Source organism: Pristiophorus japonicus, chromosome 3 (assembly GCF_044704955.1).
Source record: "Pristiophorus japonicus isolate sPriJap1 chromosome 3, sPriJap1.hap1, whole genome shotgun sequence".
Taxonomy (NCBI): Eukaryota; Metazoa; Chordata; class Chondrichthyes; family Pristiophoridae; genus Pristiophorus; species Pristiophorus japonicus.
The window spans coordinates 105,523,205-105,547,053 of record NC_091979.1 but is presented as its reverse complement, the minus strand read 5'-3'; the positions used below and the strand labels follow the sequence as shown (position 1 = coordinate 105,547,053).

The 23,849-nt window shown below is 44.2% G+C and overlaps 1 protein-coding gene across 4 annotated transcripts in view; it reads left to right on the top strand.

Moving 5' to 3' along the window:
* The window catches only part of mylka (myosin, light chain kinase a), a 579,206-nt gene that overhangs the window by 442,756 nt on the left and 112,601 nt on the right, over positions 1–23,849 (top strand). For all 4 annotated transcript variants that reach the window (XM_070875645.1, XM_070875646.1, XM_070875644.1 and 1 more), the window contains 3 exons: positions 10,950–11,000; positions 13,214–13,341; positions 16,222–16,375. In XM_070875645.1, coding sequence (XP_070731746.1) covers positions 10,950–11,000; positions 13,214–13,341; positions 16,222–16,375 — 333 coding nt within the window. The remainder of the gene's footprint in view (positions 1–10,949; positions 11,001–13,213; positions 13,342–16,221; positions 16,376–23,849) is intronic.

Genomic DNA, 23,849 nt, shown 5'->3' with positions numbered 1-23,849 from the left:
AACCATTTCCTTGGCAGATTTTTATAGCTATTTTCAATATTACCAAAAAAGGGCATCTCCCAAGATGTAGCTTTAGCCTTTACGTGCCCCCATAAAATGAAAGCAAACAGCAGACTTTAGTTCAGCAAAATAGTCGAAAGATATTGCACAGCTTAACAGTTAATGGCATAGACACTTAAAATGGAAGAGGAACTTTCAGTTAAATATTTTAATTGAGACAAATAATGTAATGCAAACAAAGCACAAAGTGTGCCTAACTTTAACTTTAACATCAGCAGCAAGGCTTCAGTTTTCACCTTCTGCCAGATGTTTTACCTCATTTTCATTTGGCCACTTTATGATATCAGAATTGGGGCCCTATTCACAAAGCTTTTCCTAGCCTACAAAATTTCAAATTATCCATTTTTCTTCAAAATAGATCTGCAGAAAAATGCAGCAAGAAGATTTTGGAACATTTGAGAAAATGACATTAAATGTCTAAATTATATTGCAAGTTAATCTTGGTTCATTTTTTGGGGGTAATTTTTTTTCGAAGTAACTATTTGCACTGCACTTTTCTTTGACAGACAGACGTCTGTTCAGCCCCGCCCCCACTGCACTTTTTTGACAGACATGCGACAAGCCCCGCCCCGTCAACCTCCCGGCCCAAATCATTCCATGCACGTGGTGCCGAGAAGCAGGACCTGAGACTCCAACTCTCTGCGCCCCGGGCCAGCCTGGGGACGAGAGCAAGAGAGGCTGTGGGGAGAGAGAGGCTGGGGGAGAGTGAGAGAGGCTGGGGGGGTGGAAGAGTGAGAGAGGCTGGGGGGGAGAGTGAGAGAGGCTGGGGGGGGGGTGGAAGAGTGAGAGAGGCTGGGGGGGAGAGTGAGAGAGGCTGGGGTGGGGGGGTGGAAGAGTGAGAGAGGCTGGGGGGGGGGAGAGAGTGAGAGAGGCTGGGGGGGAGAGTGAGAGAGGCTGGGGTGGGGGGGGTGGAAGAGTGAGAGAGGCTGGGGGGGGGAGAGTGAGAGAGGCTGGGGGGGGGGAGAGTGAGAGAGGCTGGGGGAAGAGTGCGAGAGGCTGGGGGGGAGGAGAGTGAGAGAGGCTGGGGGGGGAGAGTGAGAGAGGCTGGGGGGGGAAGAGTGAGAGTGAGAGAGGCTGGGGGGGGAAGAGAGTGAGAGAGGCTGGGAGGGGGAGTGAGAGAGGCTGGTGGGGGGAGAGTGAGAGGCTGGGGGGGAGAGAGTGAGAGAGGCTGGGGGGGAGGAGAGTGAGAGAGGCTGGGGGGGGAGTGAGAGTGAGAGAGGCTGGGGGGAGGAAAGTGAGAGAGGCTGGGGGTGGGGGGGGAGAGTGAGAGAGGCTGGGGGTGAGGAGAGTGAGAGAGGCTTTGGGGGGCGGGGAGTGAGAGAGGCTGGGGGGGGAGAGTGAGAGAGGCTGGGGGGGGGAGAGAGGCTGGGGGGGAGCAGAGTGAGAGAGGCTGTTGGGGGAGTGTGAGAGAGGCTTTGGGGGGCGGGGAGTGAGAGAGGCTGGGGGGGGGGGCGAGTGAGAGAGGCTGGGGGGGAAGAGTGAGAGAGGCTGGAAGGGGGAGTGAGAGAGGCTGGTGGGAGGAGAGTGAGAGAGGCTGGGGGGGGAAGAGTGCAAGAGGCTGGGGGGGGAGGAGAGTGAGAGAGGCTGGGTGGGAGGAGAGAGAGAGGCTGGGGGGGGGAGAGTGAGAGAGGCTGGGGGGGAGGAGAGTGACAGAGGCTGGTGGGGGAGAGTGAGAGAGGCTGGGGGGGAGGAGAGTGAGAGAGGCTGGGGGGGAGGAGAGTGAGAGAGGCTTTGGGGGGCGGGGAGTGAGAGAGGCTGGGGGGGAGAGTGAGAGAGGCTGGGGTGGTGAGAGTGAGAGGCTGGGGGGGTGGTGAGAGTGAGAGAGGCTGGGGGGGGGGGGTGAGAGTGAGAGAGGCTGGGGGGGGAGTGAGAGAGGCTGGGGGGGGAGTGAGAGAGGCTGGCGGGGGAGGAGAGTGAGAGGCTGGGGGGTGGAGAGTGAGAGAGGCTTTGGGGGGCGGGGAGTGAGAGAGGCTGGTGGGGGGGGGGGGGGGCTGGGCGGGGGGGAGAGTGAGAGAGGCTGGGAGGGGGAGAATGAGAGAGGCTGGGGGAGAGTGAGAGAGGCTGTGGGGGGAAAGAGAGAGAGAGGCTGGGGGGAGGGAGGGAGAGAGAGAGAGAGAGGCTGGGGGGGAGAGAGAGAGAGGCTGGGGTTAGAGATAGAGAGAGGCTGGGGTTAAAAGAGAGAGGCTGGGGTTAGAGATAGAGAGAGGCTGGGGTTAGAGATAGAGAGAGGCTGGGGTTAGAGATAGAGAGAGGCTGGAGGGACAGAGAAAGAGAGAGGCTGGAGGGACAGAGAGAGAGGTTGGGGGGAGAACAGAGAGAGATTGGGGGGGGAAGAAAGAGAGAGAGAGGCGGGGGAGGGGGAAGAGAGACACGAAGGCGGGGGGGATCAGAGGGGAGAGAGGGAACTCAGGAAAGACAGATCACATTCTTCCAGTCCCCTGCCAGGGACATCATTGGAGTGGATGATATCCAGAAGTCACAACACTGTCACTATTCACTTCATACCCAATAAACCTGTTAACAATCCATACAAACTGCCCCATCTATGGTGGGGGAGGGGGAGGGGGAGGGGGAAGGATGCATGTGCTTAGGTAAGGCGCTTCGGCTGGGGCAGACATGCACTTGTGTTGGATATGTGACTTTGGCTGGGGGAGGGATGTACTTGGACTGGGATAAGGCATTTCAGCTGGGGGAGGCATGCAATTGGACTGGGATAAGGCACTTCGGCTGGGGAGGCATGCACTTGCGCTGGGGTGCAGGACTTTGGCTGGCCCTTGTTGTCTTCTGGAGAGTTCTGTCCTCTGTTGCTTCAGGAAGTCAAAGTGGATCGAGTAACAATTTGCAAAGTCAGTGAGACCTTGGCATGGGTGGTTCCAGTTACACGTTCCTGTGAAACTTCAGGGTGTGGCTTATCCTCGAAGGGGACCAATCAGAAACAAAGGGTGGAGCATGCTGGCCATTTTTGCAGTACAAATAAGCGCATCCAATTTTTTTTGCACTATTTTCACAGAATTTCTAATTCATGAATGCCGACAATGTACCATGTTGAAATCTTGTTAACTCCTTTCTGAGGCCTATTATTGTTACAAAAAAATACTTCCAAGAGCTAACACATTGGTCTTTTCGCCTTGTGTGTTTGCATTCAATTGAAAATGATGTAACCTACTTAATCTAACAGCTGTAAATAATTTACAATTACAAACATTTGTATCTGAGTTAATAACAAACCTTTGAGGCCTTGCTTGAGGTTTGGTGAGAGCACTGCATGGAGGTTAAAAAACTGGTGAAATGTGCTTCACGGATGGAAGACCTTAATTAACCAATTTGATCAGAGGAATTGAGCTCACATTGTATTGTTATCTAGTTGATAATATGTAAGGGAACATGGTCAGTATTCATGTTGAATTCCTAAAGCATGTTGTAGAGAGTAGGGGAACAGCAATGTTCTTGGTCAACAGTACCAGGATCCACTGACTAACCTTGGAACTGCCCTTGTGAGGCTGATGATTAAGAATCTCTTTGAGGCATACATACTCAGTATTCCAAAGTACAACTGTGGTTTCCGCTTGCAAGAAGGGAAACCCTAGTAAACTCAAAAACGACTAAAGAATCTAATTGATAGCAGTGGCTTTTAAGATGGTTCTTTTGGTTGGCACAGTGCCTGTACATGGACTCTGAAGACTCACGGAACCACCAGAAAGGAGCATACAAGATTTTGCTCTTGTGAGGCATTAGGTCACAGAGTGAGACTCCATGTTAGATTGTTTTTGTCAATACTCATAAACTTTCGATATAGTACCCAATACAAAACCATAAAGAAGATAAAATCTATGTGAGTACATGACTAAATCTTAAATTTTATTCAGGATGTGCACTCCAGCTCGAATTTATGGGTAGATTGAAGATTCACTGAATCTACTTCAAAGGAGCAAGGTTGACCACTTTACCAGTTCTATTCAATATCTGTATCAATGATGTGTTGGGCGGCATCACAAGGAACATATTTGGAATAATAACTACTCTGGTTAGACAAGACCAATTATAAACAAACAAGTCGGTTTATTTTACTTGTATATGTGAACAAACAGGATAAATTTTACAATGGACCTGAACTTGCGGATGCTTCCGACAGGCCAAAAATCTACGAACTTACCTCCTGCCTTGGGATCCGCAGACACTTGTGCTCCTGGGCCTCTATGCGCAGACATGCATAGAGGCCCACGTACCCCTGGGGTGCATGTGGTTCACAAGTGCCCCGGGATCATGTGGGCCGACCCAAGCAATGAAAGAAGGGGTTTCCCATTCATATTTATGGTGATTCCGTTTGGTGAATAAGCATGAATGGGGATCACATATAAAACACATTTAAATAAATTTTAAAAACATTATATATTTAAAATTAATTAAAATACAATATAATTAAACATTTAAAACAAAAATTTAATTTTTTGAAAAATAAATGTAAATTTTTAAAGGGGCTAACAATAACCGTACCTTATTTTACACGTGTTTTAATGTTTAAATGAATGAAACAAAATTATTGTTATGTTTTTTAAAACTCTTAGGCTGGTAAAAGCAGGCCTTACTGCTTATTGTGTACAGTGTTGGTTTCGTCACCTAAGGAAGGATATACTTGCCAGAGTGGGAGTGTAATGAAGGTTCACCAGACTGATTCCTTGGGTGGGGGGATTGTTCTAGAGGAGAGATTGAGTAGACTAGGCCTATTATCTCTCGAGTTCAGAAGAATGAGAGCTAACATACAACATTGTTACAGGGCTTAACACGGTAGATGCAGGAAGGATTTTTCCCCTGGCTGGGGAGTCTAGAACCAAGAATTACAGTCTCAGAATAAGGGGTTGGCCATTTAGGACTGAGATGAGGAGAAATTTCTGTACTCAGAGGGTGGAGAATCTTTGGAATTCTCTACCCCAGAGGGCTGTGGGGCCTCATTTGTTGAGTATATTCAAGACAGAGATCGATAGATTTTTGGATATTAAGGGAATCATGGATATGGAGATAGTGCAGAAGAGTTGAGGTAGAGGATCAACCATGATCTCATTGAATGGCAGAGCAGGCTCAAGGGTCTGAATGGCCTACTCCTGCTCCGATGTCTTATGTAAGAATTTCATGGGCATTCACTGGGCAGAAGTTGGGCAAATAGCCCAACTCTGCCCTCAGATGCCCTTTTCCCAGGGATGCAGATGATCTGTGAAGAGAATTCTTGACAGATCACAAGTTCCGGGTTTTAGCGCATGCTAAGGTAGGTTTAAAGGAGGTTTTGGTGGAGTGGCGAGAAGTAGCAAGGCGGAGGTGAGTGCTCAAAAGTGTGGAGTGGAAACAGCTGGAAACTCTGCCAGCGAGAGTGAAGCAGAGGGTAGCCAGAGTTAAGAGAATGCTGAAACATAAGGCTGAAGAAGGATGTACAGGCAGAGAATTCCAGCAATTAAGCTTGTGGCATTGCCTAACATTTCTCTTTCATAGTTCAAAACCTCTAGAAATGAGATCCAGTTTTAAGCTGTGTGGCGGATTTGTGGCAAAAATGGAAGTGACTACTAGGAGGGAGGGTTGTAGCTTACATTGACCTGTCCCATAGAGGGGAGGGCAGCCCCACGATAGGCCCACCTCTTTGACAAAGTCCCTCAGCTGAGCACCTGGATTAAGAAGCTGATGATGAATAAACTGGTATCTAGCATTGGACTGGAACATCTAGCATATCAAGGAGATTAACCGCAGTGCAAGCTACCCTGTGTCAGTCATTGCAGCACACTAAAGTCAGATGTCCATTATATGAGTGGCAAGGGAACTGGAATTTGGGATAACAGCTATTGGAAGGTATTACCTGGTGGCCAGATGTTTTGAGTATATTTTCTGTAGAAAGAAATAAAACCGCTCTCCACAGTAACTCTTAATTAATTAGGATTTGAATTCTTCATGAATGCAGTAGTGATACATATTTTTCTGTATTTTGGGTTTCCTGTGTTATGCAATAATATGTCAAAAAATTAGTCTTTCAGCAACCCTTATTTTGTATCCAAATTATATTTTTTGATTGTATGTTATTATATATGTTAAGGAAATCCTGAAATGGATACTCATTCACACATCTCAGTCATCTCCTCTAACCCTTCTCCCAACTTGTGCTTGTGGTCTGATCCCACTTGTGAAGCACCTGGGGTGTTTCAATACAATCAAGGTGCTACACAAATGCAGACTGGCGTTTCTTTTGAAAGTTTTTCTCTGGATCGAATGATGGTGAAAATAAATAGAGAGCTCTCAATTTTCATTCCCTTCTAACTGTTAGATCCCCAATATTTGAAGCATTTTGTACAATAACTACATTACTTCCATGTTTAAAACCCAAGGGCAAGATTAGGGTTCCCGCATCCTATTACCGTCCCTTAAAGGAGAGTAATTTGTTAAAATTTGCTTATATTGAGAACTAACAATTAGCATATGTACTACTAGTGTTTATTATACTGGTTCTTTTTTCATTCACTCAGTAAGATAATGGGACTAAAGGCAGATAAATCCCATGGACCTGATGGCTTGCATCCTAGGGTCTTAAGAGAAGTAGCGGCAGGGATTGTGGATGCATTGGTTGTAATTTACCAAAATTCCCTGGATTCTGGGGAGGTCCCAACAGATTAGAAAACTGCAAATGTAACGCCCCTATTTAAAAAAGGAGGCAGTCAAAAAGCAGGAAACCAGTTAGCCTAACATCTGTGGTTGGGAAAATGTTTGGAGTCGATTATTAAAGAAGCAGTAGCAGGACATATGGAAAAAGCAAATTTCGGTCAGGCAGAGTCAGCATGGATTTATGAAGGGGAAGCCATGTTTGACAAATTTGCTGGAATTCTTTGAGGATGTAAAGAACAGGGTGGATAAAGGGGAACCAGTGGATATGGTGTATTTGGACTTCCAGAAGGCATTTGACAACGTGCCTCATAAAAGGTTACTGCACAAGATAAAAGTTCACGGGGTTGAGGGTAATATATTAGCATGGATAGAGGATTGGCTAATGAACAGAAAACAGAGAGCCGGGATAAATGGTTCATTCTCGGGTTGGCAATCAGTAACCAGTGGGGTGCCGCAGGGATCAGTGCTAGGACCCCAACTATTTACAATCTATATTAATGACTTGGAAGAAGGGACTGAGTGTACCGTGCCAAGTTTGCTGATGATATAAAGATGGGAGGAAAAGCAAGGTGTGATGAGGACACAAAAAATCTGCATAAGGACATAGACAGGCTAAGTGAGTGGACAAAAATTTGGCAGATGGAGTATAATGTTGGAAAGTGTGAGGTCATGCACTTTGGCAGAAAAAAATCAAAGAGCAAATTATTATTTAAATGGAGAAAGATTGCAAAGTGCTGCAGTACAGCGGGACCTGGGGTGCCTGTGCATGAAACACAAAAGGTTAGTATGCAGGTACAGCAAGTGATCAGGAAGGCCAATGGAATCTTGGCCTTTATTGCAAAGGGGATGGAGTATAAAAGCAGGGAAGTCTTGCTACAGCTGTACAGGGTATTGGTGAGGCCATACCTGGAATACTGCGTGCAGTTTTGGTTTCCATATTTACGAAAGGATATACTTGCTTTGGAGGCAGTTCAGAGAAGGTTCCCGAGATTGACTCCGGAGATGAGGGGGTTGACTTATGAGGAAAGGTTGAGTAAGTTGGGCCTCTACTCATTGGAATTCAGAAGACTGAGGGGTGATCTTGTAGAAATGTCTAAGATTATGAGGGGGCTTGACAAGGTGGATGCAGAGAGGATGTTTCCATTGGTGGGGGAAACTAGAACTAGAGGGCATGATAGAATAAGGGGCCGCCCATTTAAAACTGAGATGAGGAGAAATTTCTTCTCTCAGTGGGTTGTGGATCTGTGGAATTTGCTGCCTCAGAGAGCTTTGGAAGCTGGGTCATTGACTAAATTTAAGACAGAAATAGACAGTTTCTTAAACGATACGGGGTTCTGAAGAGCGGACAGGGAAGTGGACCTGAGTCCATCACAGTGTTGAATGGTGGAACAGGTTCGAGGGGCCGTATAACCTACTGCTGCTCCTATTTCTTATGTTCTTATTCCACCTGTACTTTCATTTTGCTATTGTGGTTATTCTTTGTCACTCTATATATAACTTGGTGCCTTCATGGTTGAGGTGAATAGCATTAAGGAGAAGGTAGATAAGTACATGAGGGAGAAAGGAATAGAAGGATTTGTTGATGAGGTCAGATGAAGTAAGGTGGGAGGAGCCTCGTGTGGAGCATAAACACTGTCATAGACTTGTTGGGCTGAATGGCCTGTTTCTGTGCAGTAAATCCTATGTAATTCTATGTACGTTTGCATTCCGAACATTTTTCATTATTTCTCAGTTTTGGGGGAATTTTTATAAGGGTAAGTCACAAGATAATGTTAGTACATTTAATAGCAAAAGTCAGAGCCTGACTTCTAAAAGTGCTATATTTTAAACTCATAGCCGGGAAATTGGACCCGTTTGCAATGGCCATTAAGGCCGGTTTGGGAGAAAAAATGGCGGCCACCGCACTCCACCCACATCTGGGGTGGAATGCGGTGGCTGCCATTTTGGGCAGGCCAGCAGCGCTGCTGTTGCCTGCGCTCGCTTCAGATATTTAGATGAGCCAGATCGTGATGTCAATCGGCATGCAACGCTGAATTGACGCATAATCTGGTATTTTGGACGTCCCCACTCCTATTAACGCCCGTTCCAAAGCCCGCACGGCAGAACGACGAACCCAGCACTTTTTAAAGGGACAAACACAACTTTCAGGTAAGATTAGATTTTTGCTTTTGTACTGGTTACTTTACATTTTATTGGAGTAGTGACTTGGTGCAATACATTTAAAAAGATATTCAAGTGTGCAGGAAATACTGCTGGATGCTTGCAAGGCCTTGCAACGAACACCACTTGCTCCCACTCCTGGGGGCTCTTGTTGCAGTCCCCCTTGGGCTGCACCATGACATGCAGATGGAGCACAGGCAGCAATGGGGACAAGCTGCTCGCAGAAGGAGGAGGAGGGGGAGGAGGATGCAGAGAGGAGAATGCAGGAGGAGGAAGTGGAAGGAAGGAGGCAACACAGACAGCCCTTTCTGGCTGGGATATCTAGGATTGAATCATCCACCTGAGGCACCAGTGAACACAACCGCAATTCCCCTTTCAACATTTGTCCCACATCTTATCTTTTCTCTGTTACTGACCATCTTGGCAACAATGCTGAAATAAAAGCCATGATGAAGCAAACTTTCCAATCCAACTTTATCCATGTATGCGTGCAATATTACATCAAAATATTGTCTTTGTCTATCCTAGTGTTGTTATGCAGTGCTACCCCAGTGGCTGCAGCATGGCTGGTGGAAGGCTTCTGACTTTTAGTGGGGGACACTGCAAATGGCCTTGCTGGATGACCTCGAGGAGCTGGTGGCTGCGAGTGTGAAATCGAGTGACAGTGTTTCTTTTTCTTCTTCACTGTCCCTCTTCTTGGTGAACCACTGGCTGGGCAGGCTGGATTTCTTGGGTGTCTGAAATGAGGAAGGCACAAGGGTAGGGTTGTGGTGAGGGGAGGGTGATGAAGCAAGAGCTGCATGCTTACACCATGCGCAGCTTGTACATCAGAAGAGACTGTTGAATGAAGGGAAAGTGGGATGTGAGAAGGAGAATAAAGTATGAGGATACCAGCATTTTGTATTCTTTCAGCTTTGCCACTGGCAAAGGGCTCAGCCATGACCCTGCCAAGAATGACCAGCTCCGTCTCCTCCAAAGGAGTGAGGTGAAGCTAGGAAAGTGAGGTGTACCTCATGTTTGGTAGAGATGACCAGGGAGGGGACGTACATTGAGCAGTGTGTGAGGCTAGTGGTGCAGTTGGTAGGAGATAGTTTTTGAAAATGTATTCACTGACCTTGACCACCCGTCTGAGATCATAAAACCTCTTTAGGTACTTGAGCTAGGTCTTGGGAGGGTCGGGGGGGTGGGGGTGATACTGCTGGCAGTGACCACCTCGGCGATCTGTTCCCACATCATCCTTTCTGGAGGTCCTCCTTGCCCCTGTGGGGAAAAGAACTCTCTTCCAGTGTTTACTCCCTGCACAAAGCATGAGTGCTGCATACGAGACTCTGGGTGTCCTTTCCCTGGCCTGTTGAGCCATTTATATTGGTGCTGAAGCACTTTTACCATTTTTGCTCAGCAGAAGACAGCTCATCTTTAAGAGGTGCAGACTGCCTTTAAGAGGAGCAGGCTAGCTTCTCGCTTGAACAATGCCAACTTCGCCGCCTGCTGGGTGCACAGCCTGTCGGCAGCACATTCAGCACTAGGCTGTGCACTACAGTCATTATAATTACTGGGCAGCACGAAGTTGTCATGATGCCTGCGCTTTTTGAATGTGCGCGGGCATATCTTGTATTGCGATGCCAAGTCAGCCAGGGACTGAAATCTGAAAAGGGCACTATTTCAAATCCTCCTTGTGCTCTCTGTGTTCACTTGCTTTTTAATATATATTAATTTGGATGGAATTAGTTTTCATCATGTATTTATGAAGATGATAATCAAGAAGCCTGAACTATGGTTCAAATATAATACTACAAGACCTTTAACACTGATCTTTTGGATGGCAAGTCTGTCCCAATAATATCACTGGGTCTTTTAACTGTAATCAGTAGTAGAACCCAAAACAGCACTTTAATTGTTTATAATTGTACTTGTGATCACAGCATGAGCAATGATCATAGCCTGGGACAGTCTTTCCCTCATCCATTCTCCCAAATATATCGCAACGTGTAGGATTTATGTCCAAATGCTGCAGAATTGTGGAACACTCACTCATGATTTATTTTAATGTTTTTATTGAGGGTCTCAATTTATACTTTTTTCCTTTCTTTTAGTTGAGGCCACCATAAAAAAGAAACCAACTCCCAAAACTCCTCCCAAACCAGGTAAGATGTTTCATATCAAGTTTAACTTTGTTTCCTTTTGTTTTTTGCCAAACTTGACATGTAGTATTCTGTTCATCCTCAGACAGTGAAATCTAGCATTTTGCAACCTGTGTCCTTACAAACCTTTTGCCAACATTTCCTCCCCCTTGTCGGGGTCTTCAACCCGATCCGAACTCCAATAACATGAGCTCCTAATGAAGAACTAGTTGTTACCTTCCACGTGTTTGCAGTTGTTGTGGAAAATTGACCTAAACATATCCCAGTTGGCTAATAATTTACAACTGATCAAGCAAGAAACTTGCATTTTACCAACTATTTCCTACTTTAGTTATCAGATCAATGAAAAATGCTCATACAGTCAGCTGGGACTCTCTGGGGTATTTGTTTATTAAATCTACCATTAGCTTTTGAACTTAAGGGAATGAAGCCAGCAAGTTCAAAAGTAAGCCTCTTGTGACTAAAAGATAATTAGATGCCTTTAACCCAGGTATGTGGGTCAGTCATGCAGTAATTAAGTTTTTTTTTACAGTTAATGAATTTAATGAACAGTAGAGCAACAGCAACAGTCTACTGAAATTGAATCAAAAGAAAAAAACTGCAAATACTAGAAATTTGAACTAAAAACAGAAATGCATAGCATTAGTCAATATCTTAAAGAAAAATGACAAGTTAAAAATTTGGATATGCTTTGTCAGAGCTGATGAAATTCAATGAAATGAATGCTTTTCAGATGTGACTCAAAGTCTGTGGGAGATAAATGAAACAATTATTTATTAACTTAGCTCTCTGAGGATTGCTTTTGTTTCCTGGCAAACATTTTAATTTTTTTAATTCTCGGAATGGGGGCGTCACTGGCAAGACTGCTATTTATTACCAATCTGTAGTTTCCGTGAGAAGGTGGTGGTGGTCCTAATGTTTGAAAGCAGTTTGATACAACTGAGTGGCTTGCTAGGCCGCATCAGAGGGCAGTTAACCACATTGGTGTGGGACTGGAGTCACATATAGGCTAGACTAGGTATGGAAATTAGTTAACCATTTGGGTTTTTACAACAATCCAACAGTTTCATTGCCACTTTAATAGTACCAGCTTTTTATTTCCAGATTTTTTTTAATTTTAAAAGTTGAAATTCTTAAATTGCCGCTGTTGGATTTGAACGCCCGATCGCTGGATTATTAGTGCAATAACTTGCTGTACCTCTGTATTGTGATTTATTTTTTCTCAGGTATATTTTGTCAAAATATAATCTTACTCAAAATCCTAGTGTAAAAAGGGACCAGATACATGAAATATTGACTATTCACAGTGTAGCGGGAGAAAATCAAAAACTTGTAACTATACTGATCAAAGTTTTGAAGGACATCAGGGCATGAGAGATTATGAATGAATATAATGTCACTATGAGTGCAGTAAATGTATTAAAAGGGAGCTGTTAAATGTATTCTATTATCTTATTGCTATTATGATTTATTTTCTTGTTACAAAATACTCAAACACTTGTTTGCTAACTCATATTTGAATATCTATTTTTCATACAAGATTTGTAGCCTTGTATAATAAATTAGATATATTACATTGCCTTGGCAGCATATAAAGCAGCACCTAAATAGGATTGTTTATTTTATCACTTGTAATGTCACAGCATGTCAGAATTTTATTATATTTTGACAAAAAAACAAGTGCTGAATTATATTTTATTAGATTAAAATGAAGAACAAAAAAAAAGCTAATATTTTCAGTAAAATATTCAAAAACAACTTACACATCCTAAACCTGCCTCAGGTTAACAAGCCAGTAGAGACAGTGATACTGGTTTCTCCACTTAAAGTGCTATGAGAATTTGCTGTTTAATAAATAGATCAGGCTCTCTAATCTGAATCAAACTGCCAGATATAATCACTAAGCCTTTCCTGATTCTGTAGCAATCCATTCTCAGTGTTTTAAACTAAACTATTCTGAAAACTTTTCGTAACTGTAAATAATTTTTCTGAGAATCACATTTTTATTTTCAGTGATTAAATCACCCAACTGGAAGGTTGCAAGACAGCATAGTTATTAATAATTAAAACCATGGACAATCACAGCTGTTTCATAATCTTGTCCAGTTTTATGAACACACAGAATATTTTTCCAAATACCTGTATATGAACATGAAATTAGATATCAGAACAACCAACTTTTCCTTATCTTTCAATCTGATGTTCATTTTCAACAGCTATTCCGCCACAGATACTTAAATGTCCTGGAAGCATGAAAGTCCGTGCTGGAGAATCTGCGGAACTACTCTGTAAGCTTGCCGGAACACAACCACTCAGCTATACCTGGCTAAAGTTTAGAAAACAGGTAATGTTTAATCCTTACGTTTAATATTTTCTGTCAGAAACGGCTTAAATGTTCATTTACTAAAGAATAAACCTTGGTTCATACCTAGAAGGAAGGGATTTGCCCATGTAGATGCCTATTCAAATAAAAGATGTAAAATCATAGAAACATTAGCCCAGAAGGTGCCCATCATCCTTGCGCCAGCGCTAGCTCCATATCAGGATTTTCACCTTTAATACCATTTCTCTACTTTGTCCCCATATATCCTTCAATATTTTTCTTCTTACGTTATCGTCTGTTTTTTACTGTTATGTCATAACTGTCTCCAAGAAGAGACCAAGAGGGAAAAATTTGGGTCGTTAGCGCCTTCCGTTAGTGCCCCCGGGGATGCTCACATGGCACAAATGACTTCGCCTGGGCGTGGCACCGCTACCGACTCCTGCGAAATTCCACGGGAGTTTACCGGTGGCGCTAACCGTTTTCGCCCCGGAGCGAAAATTCAGTAGGGCCCTGTGATGCTTCCATGGGCGATGATAGTGACAGCTTCACAGGATGCGTACCGGGCTTTAGGCCACTCGCGGGCAAAAATTAAAGGGGAGTTGCGGCGCTGAAAATGTTTTAAATGGCTGATTTACCAGTCGCGGGGTCCATGCCGCGATGTTGCAGCCCGGCATTCTGCTTGTGTGCTGGGCTGCTTCCGTGGCACCTCGCTCCCTAATAGTCTAGCGGTGGCCCCTTCTCCCTAAAGCAGAGTCCTCAGCGGCCCTCCCCTTTAATGGAAGTTTTCCTGCCAGTTCTACGCATCTCTCCACGTAGCGCTGGAAAATTCGTGGCCCTTTGCACCCCGACCCCACCCTGAGAGGAAGTACAGCAAGATATATTGTGCTACGCTTCCTCTGGGGGGCAGTGAGCCCAATTTAGGTCGCGGGGTGGTACCGAATTTCGCCCCCTACAATTTGGCAGATTAGGCAAAAGTCATACAGTGTCGAAGGAAAATAAATCCATCAGAGTAATGTAAAGCAAAAGTGGACAGTCCTAGAATGGCATCCAAAAAATGAATATAGGGCACCTTTGGAGTATCATCCATGTAGAACAGAGAGCTTAAGAAGCCTTGTACCTTTGGGTAATAACTCAGCTAAAAGAATTATAAATTTGCCATGCATTTATAAATGAACAGTTTACTATTCGAAAAGATTTATATGTCCTAAAAATGGTAGTCTAAGAGCCATATGCATCCAACTGATTGGCCCCTGACATTAGGAAGATATAATATTTAGTTTAACTTTTTGACTTGCTGACCTTTCGCTGCCTGAGAAACGAGTGTGACTTGTTCTCCTGGTAAGCGTAAATACACATGAGGTATATCATAAGGCATGGGTACCTGGCTGATGTAAACGATGGCTTCTGCAGCCTTCCGGATTTAGCCAAAAGCAAAAATGATTAGTTTTTATATATAGACTTGAGTTAGACTTGGGAAACCCATTGAATTCACCTCAGTTCACCGCTGTCTGTTTATAGAACTGATACTTCTCTATCACCTCAATGCCTGGTCCAGGAAATGACATTATAGTTAGAATACCCCCTCCGGATAGCGTCTACAGCATCACTTATTTTCCCTATGTAAGGTAATCCTGGAATTCAAGTCTCTGGTTTTCAATGGTCTTTAAATGCTCAGCACAACGTCCTTATACTAATCCACTATAGAATGTCCCTAATAACAGCAATAACTTGTATTTGTTTTGTGTATGGTGTATTAAAATACCTCAAGGCACTATGACGGAACGATCAAAAGAACCATTTGGGTTGTCAGCAAGCACTGGGGGAAAGAGTTAAATGGGGAAGGGGATGAGGGAGCATGAAACTGATTTCAAGGAGGCAATAAGCCTTGTGAGAGCTGGGGTATATAAAGAGAATTTGTAGAGGATTATGGGGTCAAGACTGGAATAAGGGAGGGGCTGGCAGGCGATGGGAAGAAGAGAAGATGGCGACTGAAGTGGCCACCCAGGTAGTCTTGATCTTAGAGATGAAATCTTCCTCGTATTTGGCTTTGATGTGAGGTTGGAGAGGGCAGGAATACAAGGTCAGAGGAGATGATTTGTCATTGAGGAGTCTGAAATTGTCCTTATCCTCCAGAGTTCTAAATATTGTACTGGGTAAAGTATCTGCTACTGAATCCGCAAACTTTTTCTTTAGATACAAAATTGTGGGTTCACACAATACAATCTTCCACAATAACGTTGTGAATGTAGCAGTAAAGTGTAAGTGCTAAGTTTCTGTTACCACTTCAAACAAAATTCAGTTTAAATTTTGCTTTGTAGTATAATTGATAATCCATATTGAATTATTTTTGTTTATATAATTGGACTTGTAAAAATGAGGATTTTCAGTGCTACATAATGGAATTCTTTCTCAGGTTAAGACTGTATAAACTCATTTCATGCAGGTTCCTTACAGCTAGCAGAGAAAGGAGATTTTTGTACCATCAATTTGAGTAGAATATGAAGCCCCGATCCCATAGGTAAAAAGACAACAGTTTAACTCACTGCATCACATAATCCTTTAAATTGAATTTTTGATGCCTAGTAATTTTCAGTTTTATGTATAAACGGTCATTTTCTGAGGACACACCATTGCTTAAGAGCCTCACCTGCCTGCAACATATCTCAAAAAATCACGAGTGTGTTGCCTGACATGCGCTGGCGACAGGTGAAGCACCCAATCACCACCATGTACTCAGACAATTACCCCCGGGGTGTGGAAAGCTTGTGATGTTATCTGTGGTTCTTTCTAAAATGAAGACTAAACCAATCAACTCAGTTCACTTTGTTAATATTTTGTTTTTGTACACTTCAAAAAAAAAATATTTTCCTAAATCCATCCTTCATTTTGTTCTCATTTCAGATTAAAGAAAGTGATCACACAAAAATAGAGAATACAGACAGCAGCAGTAAACTAATCATCTCTTCAACTAAGCATGAAGACTGTGGCTGTTACTATTTACTTGTAGAAAATAAGATAGGAAGTAAACAAGTTCAAGTTAACCTCACCGTTGTAGGTAAGTCGATTAAATCATCCCTGTTATCTTCCTCAGTGTGTTAGTTTTAACAAATTCATAAATGCATTGCTTGTTAAGATGTTTATGAATTCATTAACACTCATTCACAAAGGAAAATATAGGGATATACCTGCAACAATGTCTTGTTTCAAGCCTTAAAGAAATAGCATCCGTGTTTCAGAATACTTTTGTTGAAGAACTCAGCATTTTTTTTACAGCTTTGCTCAATTAGAAACTAGACCAGTAGATATTAGTTTCAAGCAAAGAACTTGTAGAATCATCTTTATACATTGTTCTAAAAATCCTTGTTGAAATAAGCAAAATAACTCCCTGATTGATGGTCTCTGTGAATTTACAGAACTCTCACAAGTTAAAAAAAATAATTTTTCATCCATTCTGGGTGGATTACTTGCCTTTAATTTCTATTTGAAACATTCAGACAAAACTGGGGCACTGCATTTATTAAAAAGCATAAATGGGATCATAATTCCAGGTGAGAAATCAGAAGGAACATCTTTTTTTTAAATGCTTGCAACCTCAGTTTTAGTACTATTCTGCGTTTTTTGCCCTATTTGCAATTAACGTTCACTATTATTTAATAATACTTAATTATAGCAACTAGAACTAATTAATAATTCCTAATGTTAATTGATGCCATTTTGGCAACATAGGAAGAGAAGGGGGCCAGTCAGTCCCTCGAGCCTCTTTTGCCAACAATTAGATAGTAGCTGATCTGTATCGCAACTCTATTTACCCACCTATGTTCCATATCCCTTGATACTCTTACGTAACAAAAATGTATTGATCATTAGGGTCGAATTTGCCCCTTTTTGCGAGGCGCTAACGTGAAACACTTTTCGTCCCGGGCCGGTGCCCGACCGACGATGATGTCATTGTCATGCGCGTCGAATCCTTAACGGCGTGCGCCGACCCTATAGCGTCACGTGCCGACCCCTTTCCGCCCCGCGGCGGATATTGCCCCATGCCGCTCGAGCGGGTGTCAGTGCCAGTCTTGCGGGTCGTTATGCGGGCTGACGTCCGCTCGCTGGAGGTAAGTTAAAGAGGAGGTCGCGAGTGCCCCGCACTGCCATCTTGGCAGTTTTGCCGACTCACTGGTCGGCCAGAATTCTTTCCCCCTTGCATGATCCAAGCCGCCATTGTGCAAGCACCAGTCTCCAGTCGCCTTGGTTACCACTTGCCACTGGACCAAGACCTAGCTCTGTTAAGCCTGTGTGGTGGCTGGTGTGCAACGGCCACCACACGTTAAAAAATTCCACACACAGGCATCTTCCACCCTTCAGCGTGTAGTTCAGGACCTGGAATATTAGGTCCTTCATTGAAACACCTGTGAACTCATCCCTTTTTGGTGTGGAAGCAAGTCATCCCTGATATGAGGGATGTCCTATGATGATGATGACAGCCCCGGTACCACACTGCCATGGTGGCCTAGTGGAGGCTATCAGTGGCTGTGCAGAGTGCACAGTGGCCCTCCCCTTTAAGCGAAGGGGAGGGTCTTTGAAACGCGTCAGCGTTATGCGGAGCATCCTGAGCTGCTGATCGCACCCCATTAGCGCCGCTGGACTCACCCCAAGAGGAAGTGGCGCGCGCGAGATTGTGCTCCACTTCCTCCGAGGGGCAGTAAGGCTAATTCTGCGGTCGCAGGAAGTACCGCCCCGAGCAGGTTACCGCAATTTCTCTGCCTCTGTCTTTAAAATGTAAATTTCAACATCCTCAGCTTTTTGGGGAGCGAGTTCCAGATTTCCACTACCCTTTGAGTGGAAAAGTGCTTCCTGATTTCACTCCTAAATGGCCGAACTCTAATTTTAAGATTTTGCCCTCTTGTCCAGAAGAAATAGTTTCTCTGGATCTACTCTATTGAATTCTTTAATCATTTTAAATACCTTGATTAGATCGCCGCTCAACCATCCAAACTCAAGGAAATACCAATCAAATTTTCAGCCTGTTCTCATAATTTAACCCGTTAAGCCTTATACCCTCTAAGGCTAATACAGGTTGAGTGTCCGAAATCCGGAGTTCCAAAATTCGGAATGTTCCGGAATCCGGACACTGGGCCAATCTGTGGCGGGATTGTCCGGAAACCGGAAAATGTTCCAAAATCCGGACTCCCCCCCCCCCCCCACCTCGGCGACCCGACTTCGCCCCAGCCTTCAGTGGCCCGACCTCGTCCCGGCCCTCGGCGGCCTGACCTCCAGCCCGACTTCGCCACGACTTTGCCCGCCCTGGCCCTCGGCGGCCCGACCTCGCCCCGGCCCGACTTCGCCCTGGCCCTGGCTCCCCCCCTTCTCCCCCCCTCTCCCCCTTACCTCGGCGGGCCGACCTCACCCCCTTACCTCGGCTGCCTGACCCCACCTACCTCAGCCCAGGTAAAGACGTTCCAAAATCCAGAAATACCCGGAATGTGGAACGGCCTCGGTCCCGAGGTTTCCGGATTTCGGACGCTCTATCTTTCCTGAGGTTCGATGCCCAAACTGAAAGCAATACTTCAGATGACCTTTCATTGTTGTCAGTGAGGCACAATGCATGAAGTTTGTGCTGGTTTTTTCTTGGGATCCATGCTCTTGTTGCAATAATGTGGTATCAAAAATAACATTTTGTTTTAATTTAAATTCTCAGTTTAATCTGTTATTTTTTAAATTTTCAGCTTATTGTAATAGCAGCTTCTATTGTCCATTATTTTAAGGCGTACTGTTATTAGATTGGGAAAATGAATATGAAACTTTTCAGGACTGCACACATCTTGACATCCCGGAGGTGATTACGGAAAAGATGTACAATGGGTGGCTGATCTAATATCGCCATTTTACACTATTTTACAAAGTCAAAGTTCCCTACCGCCTCCCATGTGTGATTGACCATGGGAGATTGACTCGATATACTTTAACAATGTTTCAACACCGGTGACCACCTGGGATATCTGCCACATACTCTTATCTACTCACAAAGGTGGTAAATAACACATTATCAGACCATTCCATTCAAGCTAAGATGAGTAAGAAAATTACACTGAAATAAAAAAACAAATCGTACTGTTGGTACAAATGCTTATTAAAAAATAAAGATATAATCAGTCCACAAGGTGTTCAGCCATGAACTCATTGAATGGCGGTGCAGGCTCGAAGGGCCGAATGGCCTACTCCTGCACCTATTTTCTATGTTTCTAAAATATCTAATTCAGAAAATATTTCTTGTCTTATCTGATAATTTGAGACTTTTGCAGGAAACAGACTTTTGGAGTCTTCCCAATATGAAGTTTACTTGTGCTTAAGGTGATTCTTAAATTGTGTTGAAAGCAGAATTAACAACACATGATTGTTGTGCACAAAGTAGGCATAGTTGATCAGAAAAAAGGGACATAGATTCCTTATGCCGGATCTCTGCTCATTAGACACTGTGTCCAATTTTGTGATCCCATGGGGGAAATTTTAACTCCAAACAATGAGTGGGTTGGGATCGGGATTCACATTTTTAGTACTTTAGCCTCTCACCCGAACCCACTCTGGCTCCAACCCATGCACTTCTGGGTTTAACGGAGGCGGGACAGGGGCTGGGCGGCCAAGCCACGTGCAGGAGGTGGATTGGCACTTTAAATATTATAATGAGGCCCGAAAGCCTCAGATTTAACCTGCTGTGCAGATTTAACTGGCCAGCCGGGAATCCCAGGCCTCAGGATTCCCAGCAACTGCAATGAGGCGAGGACAGTCTTGGGAAGCAATCCTTGTGGGCCGGGAGAAACAGGCCCAAGCTCCCCCACCATCAGCTTCCCTCCGTACAAACCCCACCGGTCAGGCATAGAACTCCCCACCCCGGTTCAAGAATCTACTCCCCCCCCCCCCCCCCGACCAGGGATCGGACCCACCCCTGGGGACGGGGCTCGCACTTACCTGTGGTGCAGCCTCCTGTCCAGCGTTCACCATCTGACTGGAAGCCATCCTGTCAATCAGACTGACTTCCGCACAGGGAACCTGTTCGTGACATCACACAGACGCAGGGGAGGTGCAAACCAGGTGTCCGCAGGACATGATGGCCTAGATATTTAGGTGTGCCCATGTGAGCTATTGGTGAAGTCCGTGCCGCACCCGCTAGTGGGCCTCGGACCTCATTCCCATCAGGCCGGAGAGTTGCGTACAGTAACAGGCAGCTCCCCAACGAAGCGGGATTGAAGATTGGGCCACTGCGATGTCAACAGCAATCTCAGGTAAGTGATAAAATGGGAGCGACCTGGAATTGTCTTCCGAGGTAACGCACTCATACCTGAGGAATTGAGAAGTATATCATGAGCAGTGTGTGATATCTTCTTACGACATCACTAACAAACACACTCCACAAGATGGCTCCAACTGTCATCATGTGACTTTTGAAATATGACCCTTTTATTGTATTTACATCAGTACTTGCATTAACACAGTAGTTCACTAGGTGGAGCAGTAGTCAACTAGGTGGAGCTCTATTACACTTCTCCCTCCTTAAGAAGTAATCACAACAAAATAATCATCATACATAACTTGCATGGTTATACACAACAAAAGATGTGGACTTATTTTGCCATATTTACAAATCAAACTTAACCACTGGTTTTCTGTTTTGAAGAGGGTACCTTCGCTCTTAAACAGAACCTTCCAAACTTGGTGTTGAACTTAGACTCCTTCTAGGCTGAGCCTGAGAAGAGTTTTTCTCTAAGGGCAACCCTTTTTCTACAATTGAACTCTGTACAACTTCACACTGTTTATCTGCCTGACTCAGACTCAGACTTAAATTCTGACTTTTTTTTGGACTTGTTTCTAGTACATCGGATATAGGATTTTCTACTGGTACTGTACTTGTAACAGGACTCATCAGAAATAATTGAATCATCCCAACTTTTAACTTCTTCCATATCTGTAGATAAAATATGATCAATGTGAACAAACCTAACCTTTCCATGATCAAACATCTTGACCAAATATGTGCGAGGGCCACATATCTTCACTAGTCTTCCTGGTAATCACTTTAACCATTTATGGTGATGGTTCTTCACTCTCACCTTCTGATTCAATTTCACACTTCTCTCTCTTACTCTATCTCTATCATGCTTCTCTTTTTGTCTTGATTGTTTCTCTTCTACTGACCGTGCCAAGTTGGGCTTTAACAACAAGAACCTGGTTCGTGGCTGTCGTTTGAGAAACAACTCTGCGAGTGTTCTACCAGTAGTTGTATGAGGCGTATTACGATAAGTAATTAGAAAATTTGCTAATTTGTGGTCCAACAACAGCTGTTTCTTTGGATTTGGATCTAACATTTGCTTGATGAGAGCACGTTTTACAGTTTTACTGTGCACTCTGCTGCATCATTTGAAGCAGGGTGTTATGAGCAAGTATGTTTCACACCATTTCTGCTCATAAACTGTGCAAATTCTTTTGAACAAAATTGCAGCCCATTATCAGACACAATTTCTTCTGGTAGACCATATGAAGAAAACAATCTTCGCAAATTGTCTAGTGTTTTATTTGTTGTTATTTTCTGCATTGGAACACCTCTACCCACTTTGAATGACTGTCAATCACAATGAACAATTGTTGCCCTTCTAGCTCAGCAAAATCTATATGTAACCTTTGGCACACCCTGGGAGGCCATTTCCATGGCTGTAATGGTACTGATGGTGGTTTCTTGCTTAGCGATTGACATGTTTTACACTGTCTAATGATGTACTCCATGGGCTAGAATTTCCACTTCACATCGCCCATCTATGGCCCATCTTTCGCCCAAAATGGACCTCTATAGCAAAAAGTGGAAACTAGGCCCAAAACATCGCCAGAAAAACAGGTGGTGCTTACGTTTCCACTTTGATCGCCGAGATGATCGCCCAAATGATCGCCCACACAAGGCCCATCCCAAGTTTCGGCACCTAGTATGCACTTCGCTGGGCCGATGCAAGGCCCAAAAGTGTGCTGAGAAATAGTTGCTTTTACTGGGCCTAAGAGAAGGAAATGGGCACTATGGATACCATTTTGAACTTCAGAGGCAGGGTGGAGGATTAGTTGTGAGTTATTTAGAGAGTTAATTTAAAGATAATTGTACTCAGAATATTGGAACAAGGAATATAAATAGGTATTATCAAGTTATTTTTGGTAAATAGCTTTTATATATTGACATTATTTTGTAAATAGCTTTTTCATAGTGAAGTTATTTACTGATATTGTTGGGGCCTATCAAACTGACTGGTATATAACATAGAGAGTACAGAGAGTGCAGAGTACAGTGATTAGAGAGTATAGAATATAGAGTAGAGTAGGGAGATTATTAAAATTAGTGAAAGTAATTATTGATAGTGATATGCGGCCTATGCTTTCCCTGCCTTTAATGGTAACTGCTCACACACTGGTTACTGAAAGGATCAATCGAAGAGGTGGCACAGTAACGCGTAGACGGAGACGAAGACAGAGGAGGAGACCGTATAGCCAACGAAGGTACTTGGAAAAGCAATCTTACCTGAACTTGTCTGAAAATGCTTGTCTTAGGAGGCTGCGATTCCGGAAGGAGGTCATCGATCAGATATGTCAACTCGTCAAGGGTGACCTGCAGCCTTCCAGCACCATCAGAACCGCATTGCCCGTTGAGGTGAAGGTTACTGCTGCTCCAGCCTTCTACACATCGGGATCTTTTCAGGCTTCAGTTGGCGACATCTGCCATATCTCTCAGCATGCTACACACTGCTGCATTCGGCAGGTGACTGAAGCACTTTACGCTCGCAGGATGGACTTCATAAGCTTCCCAATGACCAGGGAGGCACAGACCGAGAGGGGTTTCTACAGGATATCACAATTCCCCAAGGTACAGGGAGCTTTAGACTGCACGCACACTGTGTAATCCTGTCACTGAAGCACAGAAATGGTATAATGAAAGTCACATAGCAACTCGTAACATCGTTGAAAAGACAATCTATCATCATAAGGTAACCCCCTCATCTCCGGAATCAGCCTAGTGAATCGTCTCTGTACCCCCTCCAAAGCTAGTATATCCTTCCTTAAGTAAGGTGACCAAAACTGCATGCAGTACTCCAGGTGTGGCCTCACCAATACCCTGTACAGTTGCAGCAGGACCTCCCTGCTTTTGTACTCCATCCCTCTCGCAATGAAGGCCAACATTCCATTCGCCTTCCTGATTACCTGCTGCACCTGCAAACATTGGGATTCATGCACAAGGACCCCCAGGTCCCTCTGCACCACAGCTTGTTGTAATTTCTCCCCATTCAAATAATATTCCCTTTTACTGTTTTTTTTTCCAAGGTGGATGACCTCACGTTTTCCGACATTGTATTCCATCTGCCAAACCTTAGCCCATTCGCTTAACCTATCTAAATCTCTTTGCAGCCTCTCTGTGTCCTCTACACAACCCGCTTTCCCACTAATCTTTGTGACATCTGCAAATATTGTTACACTACACTCTGTCCCCTCTTCCAGGTCATCTATGTATATTG